Source organism: Telmatherina bonti, assembly GCF_933228915.1.
Source record: "Telmatherina bonti genome assembly, chromosome: 6".
Lineage (NCBI taxonomy): Eukaryota > Metazoa > Chordata > Actinopteri > Atheriniformes > Telmatherinidae > Telmatherina > Telmatherina bonti.
Genome location: NC_136624.1, coordinates 23,393,030 through 23,409,087, shown reverse-complemented (window position 1 = coordinate 23,409,087; position 16,058 = coordinate 23,393,030). Strand labels below are relative to the sequence as shown.

Here is a 16,058-nt window from a genome sequence, read left to right as displayed (position 1 = left end):
ATGGCAACGTCCAGCGATGCTGGCGATGAAATAAACGATCCCGGTGCTGCTCCATATGGTAACTTTATAAACTACTACACGTTTAATCCTCCAGACAATCGTTTGAGTCTGATTCCAGCCACACTCCTGCAGGATTTAGGTTACAGTGACAGCCGTGATGAAGCCACATTGATCCTCGATGTGGGCTGTAACTCCGGGGTAAGTGACTTTGGAGTACACATATTTTTAATATTTGCTCTGAAAAACACTACATATGCGATTTATTTGTAAAGTAAAACTTGAAATAAAAACTGTACCTCCGTGTAACACAAGGGGGACTCGGTTAAAATTCAATTACCATAAAGTCAGAGACTCGTATGGTCGGTTTCATAAATTCCCCACAATGCAACAGAGTGTCATTAAATCCTCATGACATAACTTGAAAATATGTTGTTTCCCTTTAATTTACCACAACAGCACAATGTGTCTTCTCATATCTCTTACTATGTGCTCATCAGGAACTGAGTGTAGCCTTTTACAAGCATTTGGTGAGAGAGCCTGGAGAGGATTCAGACAGGAGAAAAGTTTACCTGTTGGGTTTTGACTTGGATGAACTCCTCATTCAGCGGGCACAACAGACCAACCCTCTCCATGGCAGCATCACTTTCATCTCCCTGGACATCACACAGGACACAAGCTCACTGCAGGAGTACCTCAGCCACCATAGCTGCTCCCACTTCCACCTGAGTCTGTGCCTGGCAGTCACCATGTGGGTCCATCTGAACCATGGAGACTCAGGCCTGCTGCAGCTGCTCTCACACCTGGCCTCCATCAGCCAGCACCTCCTGCTGGAGGCCCAGCCCTGGAAGTGTTACCGCTCTGCTGCACGGCGGCTGAGGAAGCTGGGTCGTTCAGACTTTGATCACTTTAAGAGCCTGATGATCCAGGGGGACATTGCAGGTCATGCCAAGGAGCACCTGGAGAAACACTGTAACATGGAGCTCATCCAGAGCTTTGGCAGCACTGCTTGGGACCGCCAGCTGCTGCTTTTCAGACGTCGGTGACTTGCAGCACCTTAGGTCCAAAACAGTGAATACCAAGAGCAGAGCATAATGGCTCAGTGGGGGACATTACCCACATGTTCAGCTGTGTTACTCAATCTATAATCTATGCAAGGTATACTTTGTTGCATATGTGACTAATTAGACCTTGCAGCTATGTATAATATAAAACCAACTTGTTTTAATAAAAGGGAAAAATAATTGATCAAACACAAATATTCTTACTTTTTCTGAAAAGTTTTTTTGTATTTGTTTACCTTATCAGACTTTTGTCACAAATCCTTTAGAAATTCATGGCTTTCTATTAAATGAAAACTTTTATTCACCAGTTTTGTCTCACAAAAACACCCCAAATTAATTTTCATCATTTTAATTACAGAATACTAAAAATAACATTACATAAAATGTCTTTTTAAAAGAAACCATTGAATATTACAAAGGTTGAAAATTTTTGTAAAGTTAGGATATAAAATCTTTGAACTGTGGTGCATAATTGAAAAAGAAAAATAATTTTCATAAAATGTATATATTAACTGTTCTACTACATTAAAAAAAAATGAGATGACACAAATCGCAGACAGACAAGATGAGTCGACACCGCCATTACTGCAGTGAGCTCTCCTTTCAAAGGAAGAAAGACTTGAGATGCACAGCACACACCACAATCAGCTCAAGTTCTCAAATTATGCTCAGAGAAAAAAAAAGGGATATGGGTGGGGGTTCATTTACAACAAAGAAAGAAATGAGCTCGAGAGACTGCAACAAAAGTGACTTGGTGACTGCTCCCAGTATTCACACACGTCTCGACTACACTGGCCTTGGTTCCATTAACACACTTCTTCCCACAGGTTCAAGCTGTACATTTAAAAAAAAATGGAGAAGAGAAATCTCATACTTTTAAGTAATTTCACCAAGACAGGGAAATATAATCAGGCGTCTTTCAGTCTCCGAGCACAGCCATTACTATATTCTACTGTACAACTGGTCAGTCAGATCCACTGAAAGCAACCATGGTCGCAGTTTGATATCAAGAGGTCAACCTCAAGGAAGAGGCACAGAATATACACATGGGAGGGTGATGACAGGTGAAACATGCATTATCCAAACAGTGTGCTTACTTTCTTCGACTTCTGACTTATGTCAACATGTGTCGCTTCACTGTGAGCCCTTGTTGCTGATATTTTGTCAACACCACAGAATTACTCCAGAAAAACAAAAACCACAAACCCACCATCTGAGGACATTCAGAGCCTGCTTGAACAGTGGATACCCCTCCATGTGGGTGACACACTGGCCGTTCATGGGAGATGCATTGTGTCACATGTTTGGTTAACAGACACAGAGAGGGGAGCTGTTCAAAAAATAATAAAAGATATGCTTTTATTCACGTTGAGTGGCAGAACTGCCATTCTGTTTGTGCAGTAGTAGTGGTTTCTGTGGTCCATGAAGACCAGGTGGGAGAAAAGAAGAAAAAAAAAAAAAAAAAAAAGGGAAGAGACAATAACCCATCAGACGTCTCAGAGCTAAAGGATATCAAAGATGACAGGCTTGTAGGAGGAAATGAGGCGATAGACCAGCAGAGCTACATGGTTTGGCTGGTCTGTTGCTCAAACAGCTGGAGTTTTACCAGGCATCTCAGGAGCTTCTGCTTCTTACAACGTAAGCTTAATAATGCTGTTTAGGTTCAGATGAGTCCCCCTGAGTTAGTGCACACATGAGCCATGCAGGCCTTGCCTGCTTGTTCATTAAGAAATCCACAAAAAAAGAAGAATTAAGAAAAGACAAATCATCTGAAATTACTATCAAGCTTGGAATTAGCTTTGGAGAGTGTCAGCCTGTTGTAGTTTTACTAGTCTGTGGTGAGGTTGATGTTAGTGTGGAGGAGGGTGGGGAGATAAGTTGAGGCGTAGCTATGGCAGCCACCAGAGTCCTGCTCATTTTCTGAAAATGTGAGAACTTCGCTTTTGTTGTTTTTTTTTTTATTTCAATGTGTGCTCTGTTCAGCCCAACCAGAGACAGCTGTGTTGTTTGAGCGTGTCCACACTTTTGTATTGCAATCGGAACATCTGGCACAATTCTCAATGTGGTTGGTTCTGCCTGGGAAGCGAGTAGTTTGGGATCTGGTTGGGTGCTGGTGTTGCAGGTTACACTGACTGTGCATCAGCCAGGCAGACAGGTAGATAAGACAGGCAGGTGGGCCATGGTGGGGAGCTAAGGCTAGATCAAAGGAGCTGTGTCCATCAAGCCTTTGTTTGGGTCCAGGCTGGCAAAGAATCGAACATCTCGGTCCTTGTCAGACTGCAGAGCCATCACAGTCTCCTCAAGCTCATCAGAGTAGGCACAACCCGGTTCCTTGAAGTAAGCTGGACACAAAAGTTTCATTAGTGTGAAGAAGCTAAACAACCAGCAGGAGTGATTGATCAGTTTACTAAAAGACCTGGGGATGCTGTGCACAGTACTTTTAGATAAGATTAGCTCTATGCTACAACCTAAAATTCCTTACATTTGACTGCACTAAACGACCTCAAGTTTTGTCCTTAAAAACTTTGAGTTCTTCCTTATCTTAAAGAATTCCCTTTAACAAGTTAAACTTCAGTACAAAAAACTTAAAGAAAAAAATAAAGGCTTTCCAACTGCATCTCATCTGCACCATGAAGGAGATTTATGCCTGTACTGAAGTGTATTCTGTGACAACTAGCACGCTCAACAATGACTGACTGACTTTGCATTTTAGAGCTGATGAATGATTAGTTTATCGTTTTGATTTTACAGCCGTTTTAATCTAATTTTGACAGCTGGGCTTTTTCAGCCACTTCACACTTCATGATTGCTTTATGGTTATGGTTTTATGCAACAAGATCTTTCTACTTAGTTGTGTGTCGCATCATATATTGAGTCTGGACTGTTGTGACAAGCGTGAGCTCAAGGACAAAACGGTCTCCATGGCAACTTTTTTTTTTTTTTTTTTGTTAAAGTCTGCTAATCTCTTACAATTTAGTAAATCCATCACCAGTTTTCCTTTGCTGAGGACATCTTTTAAAATATTCAATGCAACATCTTTGAGTCCCAAAGCTACAAAGGGATTACACCTAAATTGTCAAAGTAAATCCATAAACGTAACATGTTCTTTTTAGCTGGGTTCTGAAGGTTTTCAGAGAAATATATTCTGTACATTGTGACCTCATGCTAAGCAGAAGATTACCTTTCTCCATCACACTCTGTCGCAGAGCCTTGGCCACCAATACACGGACATTAGCCACTGGGTCTGAGGAGAGGCTGAGGAGGCTGGGTAAGAGATGCTGGCTGAACTGATCCATGGGCATACAGTCCTCTTCCACAACAGCCTACAGGAAACACAAGGACATATTAACATACCCATGCATCAGTGTGAGCATGTTACAGAGAAGACATTTATCACAGACAAAGCATTTAATCAGCCAAAAAACCTGAAAAACAGGTTAGATAATAGCTCTAACCGAAGGACTGTTGTAATAACGCATGTAGAAGACTTTCAGTATATTCTGCTTTTATGCAACATTGCACAACCCAACAGTGACAATCAGAATTGTTTATTTCTTCAGCATAACGGTACAACGGTCTTTAAGAAGTATACATTCAGGACCTGTTCAAATAGGAAATATCAACCAGTCTAATGTAGTTTCAGGCAATCAGTGACATTTTCAATCAGATAATGTGATGTAAGGAGATAAAAAAGAAGTATGGAGACAAAGCAGGAACTCAAGCTCACAAGATGAGTCACTTGAGAGAAGAGTTACAGACCTGGCAAATGAAAGCGAAAGCCTGCCTTCCCACCCACTTGGGACAGTGGCAGAACCTGACAGTGAGCTCATTGATGAAGTTCAGGCCCAGGTCATCGGCCCGACATGCATAAAGTTTCTGAAGGATCTCCACTACCTGAAAGCACATGTGACAATGAACCAAAATGAATTCCTTTAGTTATTGTTTCACAAATACTGCATTGCTGATCAAATTACAGCTATGAGTTCATTGTTTTATAAGATCTACATATGACACTAAAAAATAATTCATCTGCAAGATTCATTTCCCTTTTGTTTTAGATTTCCTCATGTTTCTGCTGATGTGTCACAAGCTGCCAGTGTTTTTGCTTAACACATTCCCATACACCAGGAACTAAAGTCACACAACAAGCTGTAAACTTACCAGTTTGTAGGAGATCCACCTGACCTCCGAGACTTTGTCAGAACAGAGGGTGAGAGCTATCTGTCTGAGGTAGTCATACACGTCATAGTGGCTGTACAACTCAATGATCAAGATCAGCTGCCTGGGGGAGGACACAGGCATTTCTAATCAAATGTACAGTATAAGTAGCAGCATGCAGAAGCACACAGACAATACTCTCATGCAAAACAAGAAAATTACAATATAATGATTGCTTGCTACAGTAACCAAACTGAGGACTACGATGTGCCACAGGAGCATAACTCATGAAGCACTGATGTTAATCTGTCCTCCAATATGTACATATGTTTCCAGTTAATATCCTGACTAGAGAACCAGACACATACTCTGCCAGCTCATATCTGAATCTCCAGTTGCGGCTGTTGTCTGTCACCATGAACTCCTGCAGCTGGTACAGATATTCTCTCCTCTTGTCGGCATGCAGCAGCTGCAAGATCCACACAAATTAGCTTGGTTACCAAGTGTGATCACGCACATGTTCCCATTTCATTTGAAATGATCAAGTAAACTCATCCAGCCCCATCTGAAAATGGTGTTACCATGCTCAGAGCAGCAGAAAGTCAATCTTTAATCTTACCTTGAGAAAGTCATACAGGTGTTTGAGCACGCCGATGCGAACCTCATCCAAGTCTTTCAGGAAACCATTAAAGATGGGCACAAGATCAGCTGCTGTCAGCTGGTCCCCCAGAATAACCGCAAGCTCATGGATGGAGAACGCCAAAGTACGCCGCACCTTCCACTGACAATGAGAACAAAAGAATTATGGCAAGGAAACACAAAAGAAACAAAAGTATTAAAGCAGCAACCACAGATGAGAAAGCAGCTTTTAATAATGTTTTTCTACAACAATTCAAATTATTCCACAAAACCTAAAAGCTTAAAATAAATTAAGAAAGAGGAAAATCAGGTTTTGACAGGCTGTTTTAATTAAAGCCTTTGGTAACTATGGGTTAAAAGTACCCACCATGCTGTGATTGTGGTTATCTTTACATGTAAACTAATGCAAAAGATATCCCCGAATGTAAATCTTGTGTGTGCCAGCAACACAAGCAACCATTTGTCCTTAAAGTGCCTGAGCTGATTGCTTAAAATAAGTCACTTCTGCACCTAGTTGCACCACAATGACATTCAGTGCTGTGAGGATGTGATTAGCAGCAGTGTGAATGTCCTCAGCCATGACATGCAACACTCCCCTCTTTGTTCACATCCTCATGTAATACACTTACACAAGAAGTGTCATGTTTAAGCACCTTTGCAAAGTGACTCAGAGCTGTCAAGGACAATTTATGAGTCATAAGAGGGAAACTGGTGCAATCTCTAGCTTTAAATCAGAAACAGATCGTTGCATTTTCGTAAAATTCATTAATTTTGTGATAGCGTCAAAAATAAAAAAGCAGACAGGTAGCTCATGTCAACAAACCAAGTTGTCAGCTTACCATATGAAATGACTTTAGATGAAGCGAAACATTATGCTACTGCTCTCCTAGTTTTTCCAGTCTCTCCTTGTTTAAGGAAAGTATTTATGCTTTAGGTAAACAATGATTCATTTTTCATTTCTATCTCTGTCTTTCTATTTAATGTCTGTGTTACCTTTAATTATCAAGAGCCACCTGGTATGCCTGAAATACCTGTGTTACTCAGTGTGACGTTTATTGAGCTTTAACAATGCAGTCCCTTAGTATAGATGCAATTTAGCTAACTCACAAATGTCAAGCTGAAGATATGACAAATTCCAAACACTGATTGGTCAGAAGCATATAAAGACTTAGAGAATAACTCAGGAAGTACATCACAAATTACTGTTAACTTTCTTCAAAGAAAAAAACCTGACTACAAGTCTGTTGGAAAACCTGGATTAAACATGACTATTTTTTAATTCAAACATGCCTGCATATATTTAACCTGAAGAATTAAATGAACACTTTTCCAAATATTTAGATATTAAAGTGGCACCCAGCATAATAAAGACTGTTCATTGTGACTGTTCCTGAATGTTCTTTCAGGAGATGTCAACCATTCGACTGGCTGCTCAAACAGTACGTAAGCTCAGCTTAGATCAAAAACCTTCCCTTGGCAGAAATCCCAGAGCTACAAACAGAGTTATTCCATCAGCGTGAATTTCATTCCTCATGTGACATCTTTACCACATCCCAAGCAAAACAGCAAAGTAAATCTAATCAAATATTATACTTGAGATCCCCCCCCTTCCCCTACCTGAACATCAGTAGCGAGGGTTTCATATGTGTCCTTGAGGCAGTGCCAGTTCTGCCGACCAAGGGTGAGCGCCACCCCCGGCAGGCTGAAGGCGCAGTGTTTGGCTATCTCTGTATCCACTGTCTGGGCCCGGGCTGGGTCCGTCATAGATAGATACTGATCCAGTAGCTGCTGGGGGATGACATTCTGCAGGCACAAAGTCAAGATTTTAATGATACCAGACATACAAAGTGACAGTGTCTGTATTTCAGTATGGACGCTAAGGAGCTGATCAATATTGGGAGGATGCACAGCAGCACTGCTGACTGACCTGGATTTTAGGCTTATCCTCAGACACTGGGCTGAGCTCACTGTCCCCCTTTCCTTCTTCCTCCACACTCTCGATTAGTTCAGACTCCTGTCGAAGACAAAAATCCATATCATTAGTATTAAAAACATGCAAGCAGAAAAAAAAAAGATATTTCACTGTTGTGAAATCCCCATTCACGGCCAAGTCATGAAGCTGAATTTTATTCATAGCTGTGTATTGTTCTGTAGCTGCTAAGCATTCTCGAAAGTAACCTCATAGCTGGTTCAAACCTGACTTTTAAGGAAACAGACTAAACACGAAAACCACAAACTCCTGCTCCTAGAGGTGGCTTCTAATCAACACAGTCAATAAAAAAAGTCAATTTTACATTACTTATTCAGCAATAACATAAGCCAAACAAATAAAACTGGGTTGGGCTTAGCTGACGGAAACTGTTATGGTAAAACTGAACATGTACACACAGTTTGATCAGGAAGTAAGGATAGAAGTCAAAATGTCACATTTATGGGTTTACCAGCACACTGTGAATCATATCTAATCAAACATTCACAGTCTTAAAAATAGCTCAGAAGAGCTCCTAAATTATTATAAGTTTTAAAATGATATTACACCATTAGAAACAGATTACATCAATGCCATTTTCAGACCATTTAAAGTTTGATAATGTAAGGCGAACCCTTCGAGAGCCGGAGTGGTGACACCTGATGCTCAGCTGCTAACAAAAACCAGGCATCACTTGCAAAGCACCTGTGAAATATTTGCATCATGCATTAATCCAGCTCTTTTATTAACTTTATAAAATAAAACACATATCAGTAATGTGAAAAGACTCATACCATGACAGGGGAGATAGACCGAGACTCTTCCTGGTCCTCCATGGTCTCTGTCTGTGTCTCCTCATGTCCTTGCTCTTGGACTGGGCATGTCTCTGCGGCAGGAGGAGTTTCTGGTTCCTGCTCCTCTTCTGTGCAAGTCTCCTTACTCTCTGATGGAGCCTCCAAAGATGTACTCTCCTCTGTTGGGCTGTCGCCATCGCTCTCCAGCAGCCCCTCTGGCTGTGACTCAGTCGGGCTGTCGAGCTGGGCTGCCTTCAGAGCTGCTGACAACACCTGGACTTGAGCTGGAGGTAAATTACATACAAAGCTAAATCTACATATCACACCTATGTCAGTAGTCTCATCATATATATATTCTACTCTCTACACTCACCTTGTACATCCGGATCAGCTATGTGTGGTTTCAAACAGTCCAAAACCTTCTGGATCTGGTCGCTGGTAGCTTTGCCATGGTTAGACTTCAGAGCCATAGAATCTGGACAACTGTCTTTCTGCTCCTCCTCTTCTGTCTCTTTTTTCTCCTCTTCCTCTATCACTTTGTCTGATGTCTGACAATTTAGCATCTCCAGTTCCCCACTGATGTCTGGTAAAGGAGATCTCCAATAGTGAAAGGAATTAAAGTTCTCATCTGTCTGCTCCATCTCTTTTGTATTTTTTGCGTTGTTTGTAACCGTGGGGATGTCTCTGCTCTTTGTGAGACTAGCACTGTCAGGTGTGTCTCCAGGTACAGAACTGTGGTGGTCATCAAAGTTGTGCAAGTCTTCACAGTCAGCGGTGGACACATGTTCTGGTGATGGTGTGGCACGTCCGTCCTGGTTAGGAGGTGTATGGGTGATGGTTCTCTCTGTGTGGCAGCTGCTAATATCCGCACAGTTTAGGGAGTTTAGGGAACAGTTGCTAAAAAGAGGGGACAAGGTATACAAATTCTTTAGTCATTAACCCATCTGTAAATTTCAAGTGTGACTTCAATATTTCCATCATATCAGAGTAAAAAAATATAAAACTCATGTTCTACACATTTTACATCTCATCAAAGATTGAAGTGGAGCCTTTAAAACATGTCTGAAGAAGACTCAGTGTAAAACAGCTTTTTCTTTATGGTTCTGGTGTAGAGGAAACTTTAGGCAAAGAAAAAAAAAAGAAAGTAGAAAATGGGTCCATCCTGGTTTTGCCCATGTGTTAAAAGCATGATTTATAAAACTGATGATGTAACACTAAAAACTGCATGAGACAAGATGGCCATAAAGCAACAACAAAGACAAAAACAGAGCGCTTACTTAACAGATTTACACTTAAAATGAATGTCCAGAGACACATTCATTTTGACTTGGAAGACATTCAGTCATAAGATGAGCAGAATTAAATGAACCATTAAGATATTTGGGGAAAAACAGCTTCTTAAAACAGAAATAGTAAAATGTTTTCTAACTTGAGCAAAAAATTAATGTCTCAATGTTCATCAGCATTTCTTTTGTTAAAATCATTTGTTTAAAAAAACAAACAAAAAAAAAAAGACAAAAAGATCAAAGAGACTCCAAAAGGAGAAAATGACATGTTTTGTTCCCTTCTAATCAATTCATGGTATACTGATGTAACAGGAATAAAGGCCATCGTTGACCATATGAACTCACCTGTCCAATGTACGCCTGGGAACCTCTGGTAGGGCACCATCCTCTCTGAAGTGAAGGCCTGTGCTAGAGGGGTTGGCAAAAGTAGAAATGAACCTCCCAAGAGACTGAAAGGCAGCTTGTCGCACCTGTGAGAGGAGAAGAGAGGGCTCCATTTGTCACATACTTTAGAGTCTCTCTGTATTACCTGAGAGGAATGCTTTTAGGGAGTTCCAGCTTGGTACAAATATTTTCCAGAAATACTTCAGACTCCATGAGCTCTGACAGAAGCATCTTGTGTTTGCAAACAGACAAAACTCAGGTGATGTTATGAAATCTTCGACAGCATATGAAACTTTGTGGATTTGAGTTGATGATATATCAAGCAGACCTCTGTGACCAACTGGGTGTTATAAAATATACTTTGCTTTGATCTACAAACTCTTTAAAACAAATCTTAAAAATTAATTTTTTATTTTGTGTGTCTTACCCAACGGGACTGATCACTGATGAGGTTGATGAACAGGGGAGACAGTTTTGAGCGTCGCACCTCTGGGGAGGTGGAATTGGAAACCATCATGAAGCACTCAGCACAAGCTTTCCTGATGCCCCAAAGGCTGTCTGAGCACAAATCAAAGAACTTGGGCATCTGGATTAAAAAAAACAAAAAAAAAACAAAAAAAAAACAACAACATTGTGAGTGGCTGAACTGCAGAAAGATCTGGGAACAGCACAGGAACAAAGTAACTATTGAACCTAAATGGAAATCATACATGACATCACAGAGACCTCACAATACAGCTAGCCCAGTACACTGGCTGATGTTACAAAATATGCTTCGAGAAAAGTCCAATAGAAGTCATGTTGTATTCTGAAGTCATATTAGAGGGACAAAATATGGAGTAAATAAAATAAAAAGCATTTCTTACCAATAGTTTTTCTGTAGCCTCCTGACCCACAATTGAGCAGAACTCACCAAAGTTGGCTGCACATACCTATATAATAAAAAACAGAGAGAGAGTATACAGTTATGTTGTATGCATGTTTTATTTACAGTAGTTTCTTTGACTTTGAAAGTAAAGCAATTAATTCAATATGCAAGTTTAGAGAAAATGCAAATTGCTTTAAGCTTAAATTTCCATTCAAACTATTAAGTGCTGCTATCACATTGCCAATTCAATTTACCTTTGTACCACAACTCTGTCCAAATAAACAAACATGGAAATATGCCAAAGCAATTCATACATTCCAGAACATAACCATTCTCATTGAAGAGATTAAAAAAAGACACTGCAGACAGGCATTTTTTTTTTACCATGTTAAACAACATTTGCAGATCTTATACACTTTTCTGTGGCTTGCACCAGCTACTCCAGAGAATTAACATTCCACAGAAAAAACAATTATGTAGTGCAGGCTAAGTTGATGAATAAAACAGAGCTGAAGCTGACTAACGGAGTGATTGAATTTACACTGCTGGAGCAGCAGAAACGATTAGGTAAGACCTCAAATGACTGCGGTCTCTGCCTAACACAGTATCAAACGTTTAACTATACCATATTTTGAGGTGAAAATGGCTTTGGAAGGGTTGTTACCTTGCGCACTTGGAAGAGTCGGGCATCACTACACAGGTCACAGAAACGTGGCAGCAAAAGATGTTCCACTGTGTCTTTGCTCAACATGGTGACAACTTTACACATAATCTGTAAGAAAGATCCAGAACCGAGTTGAAAGCCTTACAGAAAAACAAACTAATAAGTCTGAGTGAGAAACAATCAGGGTATTATGAGCGCAGGGGAAAGAAAGGAAGAAGGAATTAAGAGGGTGGGTTCTGTATGTTACAGGACGCTGAACTTGATCTAAGAAAAGTCAACTTAGGCCAGGTAAAGTGAATTAGGCCATCAGGCTGAAAAACGTTTCTTACAGCTACTGCTTCAATTTTGTAGTCGTCGTCACTGCTGGGCTCGGTTAGGTCAAGCAGAACTGGACAAACTTTGGTCTCCATGTCGGCTTTAGAAATGAGTCCTTGCTCCAATAGAACAAGGAGTGCAGCCTGACTCGTCTTCCGCACCTGAAAAACGTGAAGAGGGAGATAAAAGACGATCTGAATAATCCTGGTGTAAAAACTGCATTGCCTTCAATCAGCTGTAATGTCGACTCAAACTAACCTGGTTATTTGGATCAGTAAGATACCTGACCACAATTGGTACCAAGTATCTTGAGAAAGCAACAGGGAAGTTGGGCCGACTCTCGTGCAAAAACATTGCAATGTTAGGAACCTGTTCCATCAATTCAGCTCGCACTGTGGGCTCTGAGTACACACATTACAGTTTAGCATTAGTAAAGTAATAATACACAACTGCATTTAAAAACATAAAAAAGAAAAAACATCTACCTCCATCTTCTGACATTCTGGCAACTGTCTCCATGACACTGATAAAGTCATTTTCATTGTCACTGAACTCTCGAAGCACATCAAGCAGGCCACGAGCCACGATTTGCCTAGAATGCAACAGCTTTAAGTTAGTAGAAGGCCTGCCAATACCTACAAGTGTCAAGTGCACATAGCATAACACGCAGCACTGACAGAGCCATCAAGCCCATTACATGCATGTCTAAAAAGGCGGGGGGTCTTCAACCCTGCAAAGCTGAGCATGAAAAACATTCTGAATGGTATACAATGGGTTTTTTGTGGAATTAGCAGTAGATTAAGTGCAAAGGCACTATGTTTAAACTGTACAGTAAAAAAAAAAAAAAAAAAAAAAACAGGTCTTTATATATGCCAAGCTTATTTGTAAAGCTTTACCAGTTAAGCAGACAGAATGTTACAGGGGTTTATGCATCCTGAAGATCATAGAAGCTATGTTATCGAAGGCTTTATGCCCCTGGTAGGGTCCATCCATTGCAACCAGGCCTCAATGGGAGGGACCAGACCAAGCAGGGCTGAGTGATCCTTATGATGCAGAACGACACTGGTTCAGGGTTTCCCCGCTAGAGCCAGGTCTGGGGGTGGGGCATGGGGATGAGTATATAGTGCCCAGGACCTTGCCCATGGGGCCAAGCCCAAAATTATAACAGCCTGTCTCTATCTTCAAGTGGGGGGACAGGTCCTGCCTGTTGTTTCTACCTAAGCACCAAACAGCAGTTCAGAACACCCACCCTTTTTTGGAGTCATTGGACAGTGTGTTCAAAAGCACTTCTTCAAGTGACTCTGGGGTAAATCATACATGGGCAATGACCATGAGACCTGAAGGAGAATGATTCGGAGGAACGCCCCCAACCCTTAATCTGAGTGTTATATTATGAGACTTACGAGCTTGTCACAAATTGTGCATACAAGTTCAAATATTAAAAGTGTCCATTTATGCACTGAAAGTGTATTAAAAGGTCCTGGAGAGTTAGGTTCACCAGATGGAGAGAGAACTGTGGTTTTTGTCAAGGTCATAAAACACTGGACCAGCTCCATGCCACCTTTGGGGTCTTGGAAGGGGCAGGAGAGTTTACCCAACCATTCTACATGTGCTTTTTGGCCAATGATTTCCAAAACATTGCTTCTTTGTAGAGATCAACTTCACAAACATTATTCATATAAATATGAATAACTGAGTAAATTTCCATATCAACAAATTTTTTAGTGGTTTCTTTCATGTTGCCAAGATCTACAAAGCATAGAATAATGCCATCAACTAAAACCATCAACATAATGGTACACCTACAGAACTGCAGATACATTTAAAATGATCAATTGGGAAATTATTGTTTATGTGTGTGTGTGTGTTTAAAAAAAAAAAAGCCTCCATTTAAAATAACAATTATTTCTTAGGGCACAAAAAGAATTTTTCTTTGCTTCAGTTACCAATAAGATGAAAAATATTATTTACCAGCAAAAACACTTTAAATCCAAATAAAAACTGCAAACAACAGATTACTGAAAGAAAACATAAGAGTGTGTCGATGTAAAACCACTACATTGGAAACAAACAAACAAAAAACAGAATAGATGCAGAGGGAAAACAAAATTAGTTGCTGGTTCAGGAACAACTTTTAGGGAAAGGTTTTGGTAGAAAAAAATTATTTATAGAGGCAACTTTACTTTCAGTCATATCTGCAGTGTTAATTTTATCTTGAAAAATCAGGTAAAAACAAATGTAACTGGTGCAGAGGACTAAAACTGTGTGACAAGCACCATACTGATAGTTTGAAAATCATCTGTTTATTTTTCTGGAGCACTGGTTGAAGAGCACAACCACCGGGGTCCACTTACCTGTTGAAGACATTCTCGCTGAAGGCGTACTTTTCTAGCCTCCCAAGAGGAGTAAGGTTGTCTTGGCCAGCATCGAGGAATGCTGTGATTCTGATGCTGTCACACTCTGAACCATAATCATCAAATCCAACTGTTGGATAGACAAAATTATACTTTCATTACCATGAACTGGATCAATGTGTGAAGCCAAGAGTCTCACTGAGAGTCAAGGAATGAAGAACTTGAAATGTGTGAATTAAGCAAGAAAATCTCAAGCTGCATCTTGGCACCATTTAATTACAATTGCCAATACAATACTTATACTGTTGTGTTGTATATACAGTATATTGATACTAGCAAATGGTGAACCTTGAAAGGTTTTCCAAGAAGATAACTCTTCAAAAATAGCTACCTGTGAATAATGCTTAGTTACTATAGTTACAAGAAATAAATCCTAAAATCTAGCTTTTTTTAATGTGTTTTTCTTCGAGTACTCACAATCATCCAGATCATCATGGCTATCTTCAAAATATAAAGATAGACCTGAAAAGACAAAGCAGTTAGCAGTGGTGGAAACATGCCATGAAGATGTTATCAATCAAGGCACCACCCTGAACAAATTAAAATGAGCTGTTGGATGGCAGGTTTAGTGTCTGCCAATTACTACAAAGGGACAAAGTCACCTTCCAGTGACACCAACAGTAAATAATTGTGGTCCTGTAATCAATCACTCTGCAAACCTCATGTATTCAAATCATAGCATCAATGTAGGTACTTGTAAGAGGAGCATGCTAACACAGGGCAGTGAACACTGATGCTTTACCTAAAATGCAAATTAATAATTTATCATGCTTTTTTGTTTTCTGTTACAAAACATCCCTGTTGTTAATAAGCTAACATGTTAAACAACACATATAGATAACCTCAATGGGATGTAGGGATTATGAGCACTAATCAGCACACTCCACTTACAGTTTATCCATCTGTTATTCCAATTGAACTGTCCTGCTTGAACAAGAGGTGCTTTTGTTGTTTAGCAAGCCCCAGCTGCATATAAAATATGTTACTATGACCCTCACATGTGCCTTGTGATAGGCTTTTTACTTTAAAGTAAAAGTGAAAAATGTGTATGATAAATTACACAACTTATTTGGTTTATATCAGGCTTCTTTAGCCTTTACCACAGGAGCCTTATCTACTGACAACTGTCTTCCATCATCTGATCTCTTGTAACACTTTACAGGACCCCATCGATTACAAAGTGCAACCACTTTTATACTGTACATTTATGTTTCAGCTTCACCCACATTATTCAATTATCTCAAGTTCCGTTACTGAATTTCATTTGTAGCCTTCTTGCCCCATGCTTAATTGAAATAAATTTCACCCTAAAGACACATTACAGTTGCAATTAATGCCATACAATTTTATTTAGCTGTTCCATATTTCATTTAGTATCAAGTAGATGACCAGTCAGAAGGTATACGGTATTTTGGTAAATGATTGTTCATCAATTTAGTGCATCTATTGTTATGCATGGGATCAAGTACCGTTTTGTTTTTCCATCTTTCAGAATAATCAATTTAA

At 40.0% G+C, this 16,058-nt stretch overlaps 2 protein-coding genes across 2 annotated transcripts; one reads left to right on the top strand and one right to left on the bottom strand.

The window, feature by feature from the left end:
• bcdin3d (BCDIN3 domain containing) lies at positions 1-1,211 on the top strand (the record flags this gene model as incomplete). The annotated part of the gene is made up of 2 exons (XM_079242044.1): positions 1-198; positions 498-1,211. 2 exons carry the CDS (start codon positions 1-3, stop codon positions 1,041-1,043), a joined length of 744 nt encoding a protein of 247 aa, XP_079098170.1. The 3' UTR covers positions 1,044-1,211.
• A 293-nt stretch (positions 1,212-1,504) lies between these two features.
• On the bottom strand, positions 1,505-14,598 carry ppp4r1l (protein phosphatase 4, regulatory subunit 1-like). The gene is made up of 18 exons (XM_079241752.1): positions 14,493-14,598; positions 12,624-12,730; positions 12,397-12,539; positions 12,153-12,299; positions 11,824-11,931; positions 11,158-11,223; positions 10,719-10,877; positions 10,253-10,377; positions 8,995-9,518; positions 8,622-8,905; positions 7,786-7,872; positions 7,476-7,661; positions 5,839-6,000; positions 5,588-5,688; positions 5,223-5,343; positions 4,821-4,955; positions 4,243-4,384; positions 1,505-3,403 (listed from the first exon to the last, which is right to left on the bottom strand). The coding sequence occupies exons 2-18, from the start codon at positions 12,655-12,657 to the stop codon at positions 3,258-3,260; spliced, it is 2,670 nt and encodes an 889-aa protein (XP_079097878.1). The 5' UTR covers positions 12,658-12,730; positions 14,493-14,598; the 3' UTR covers positions 1,505-3,257.
• Positions 14,599-16,058: the final 1,460 nt, after the last annotated feature.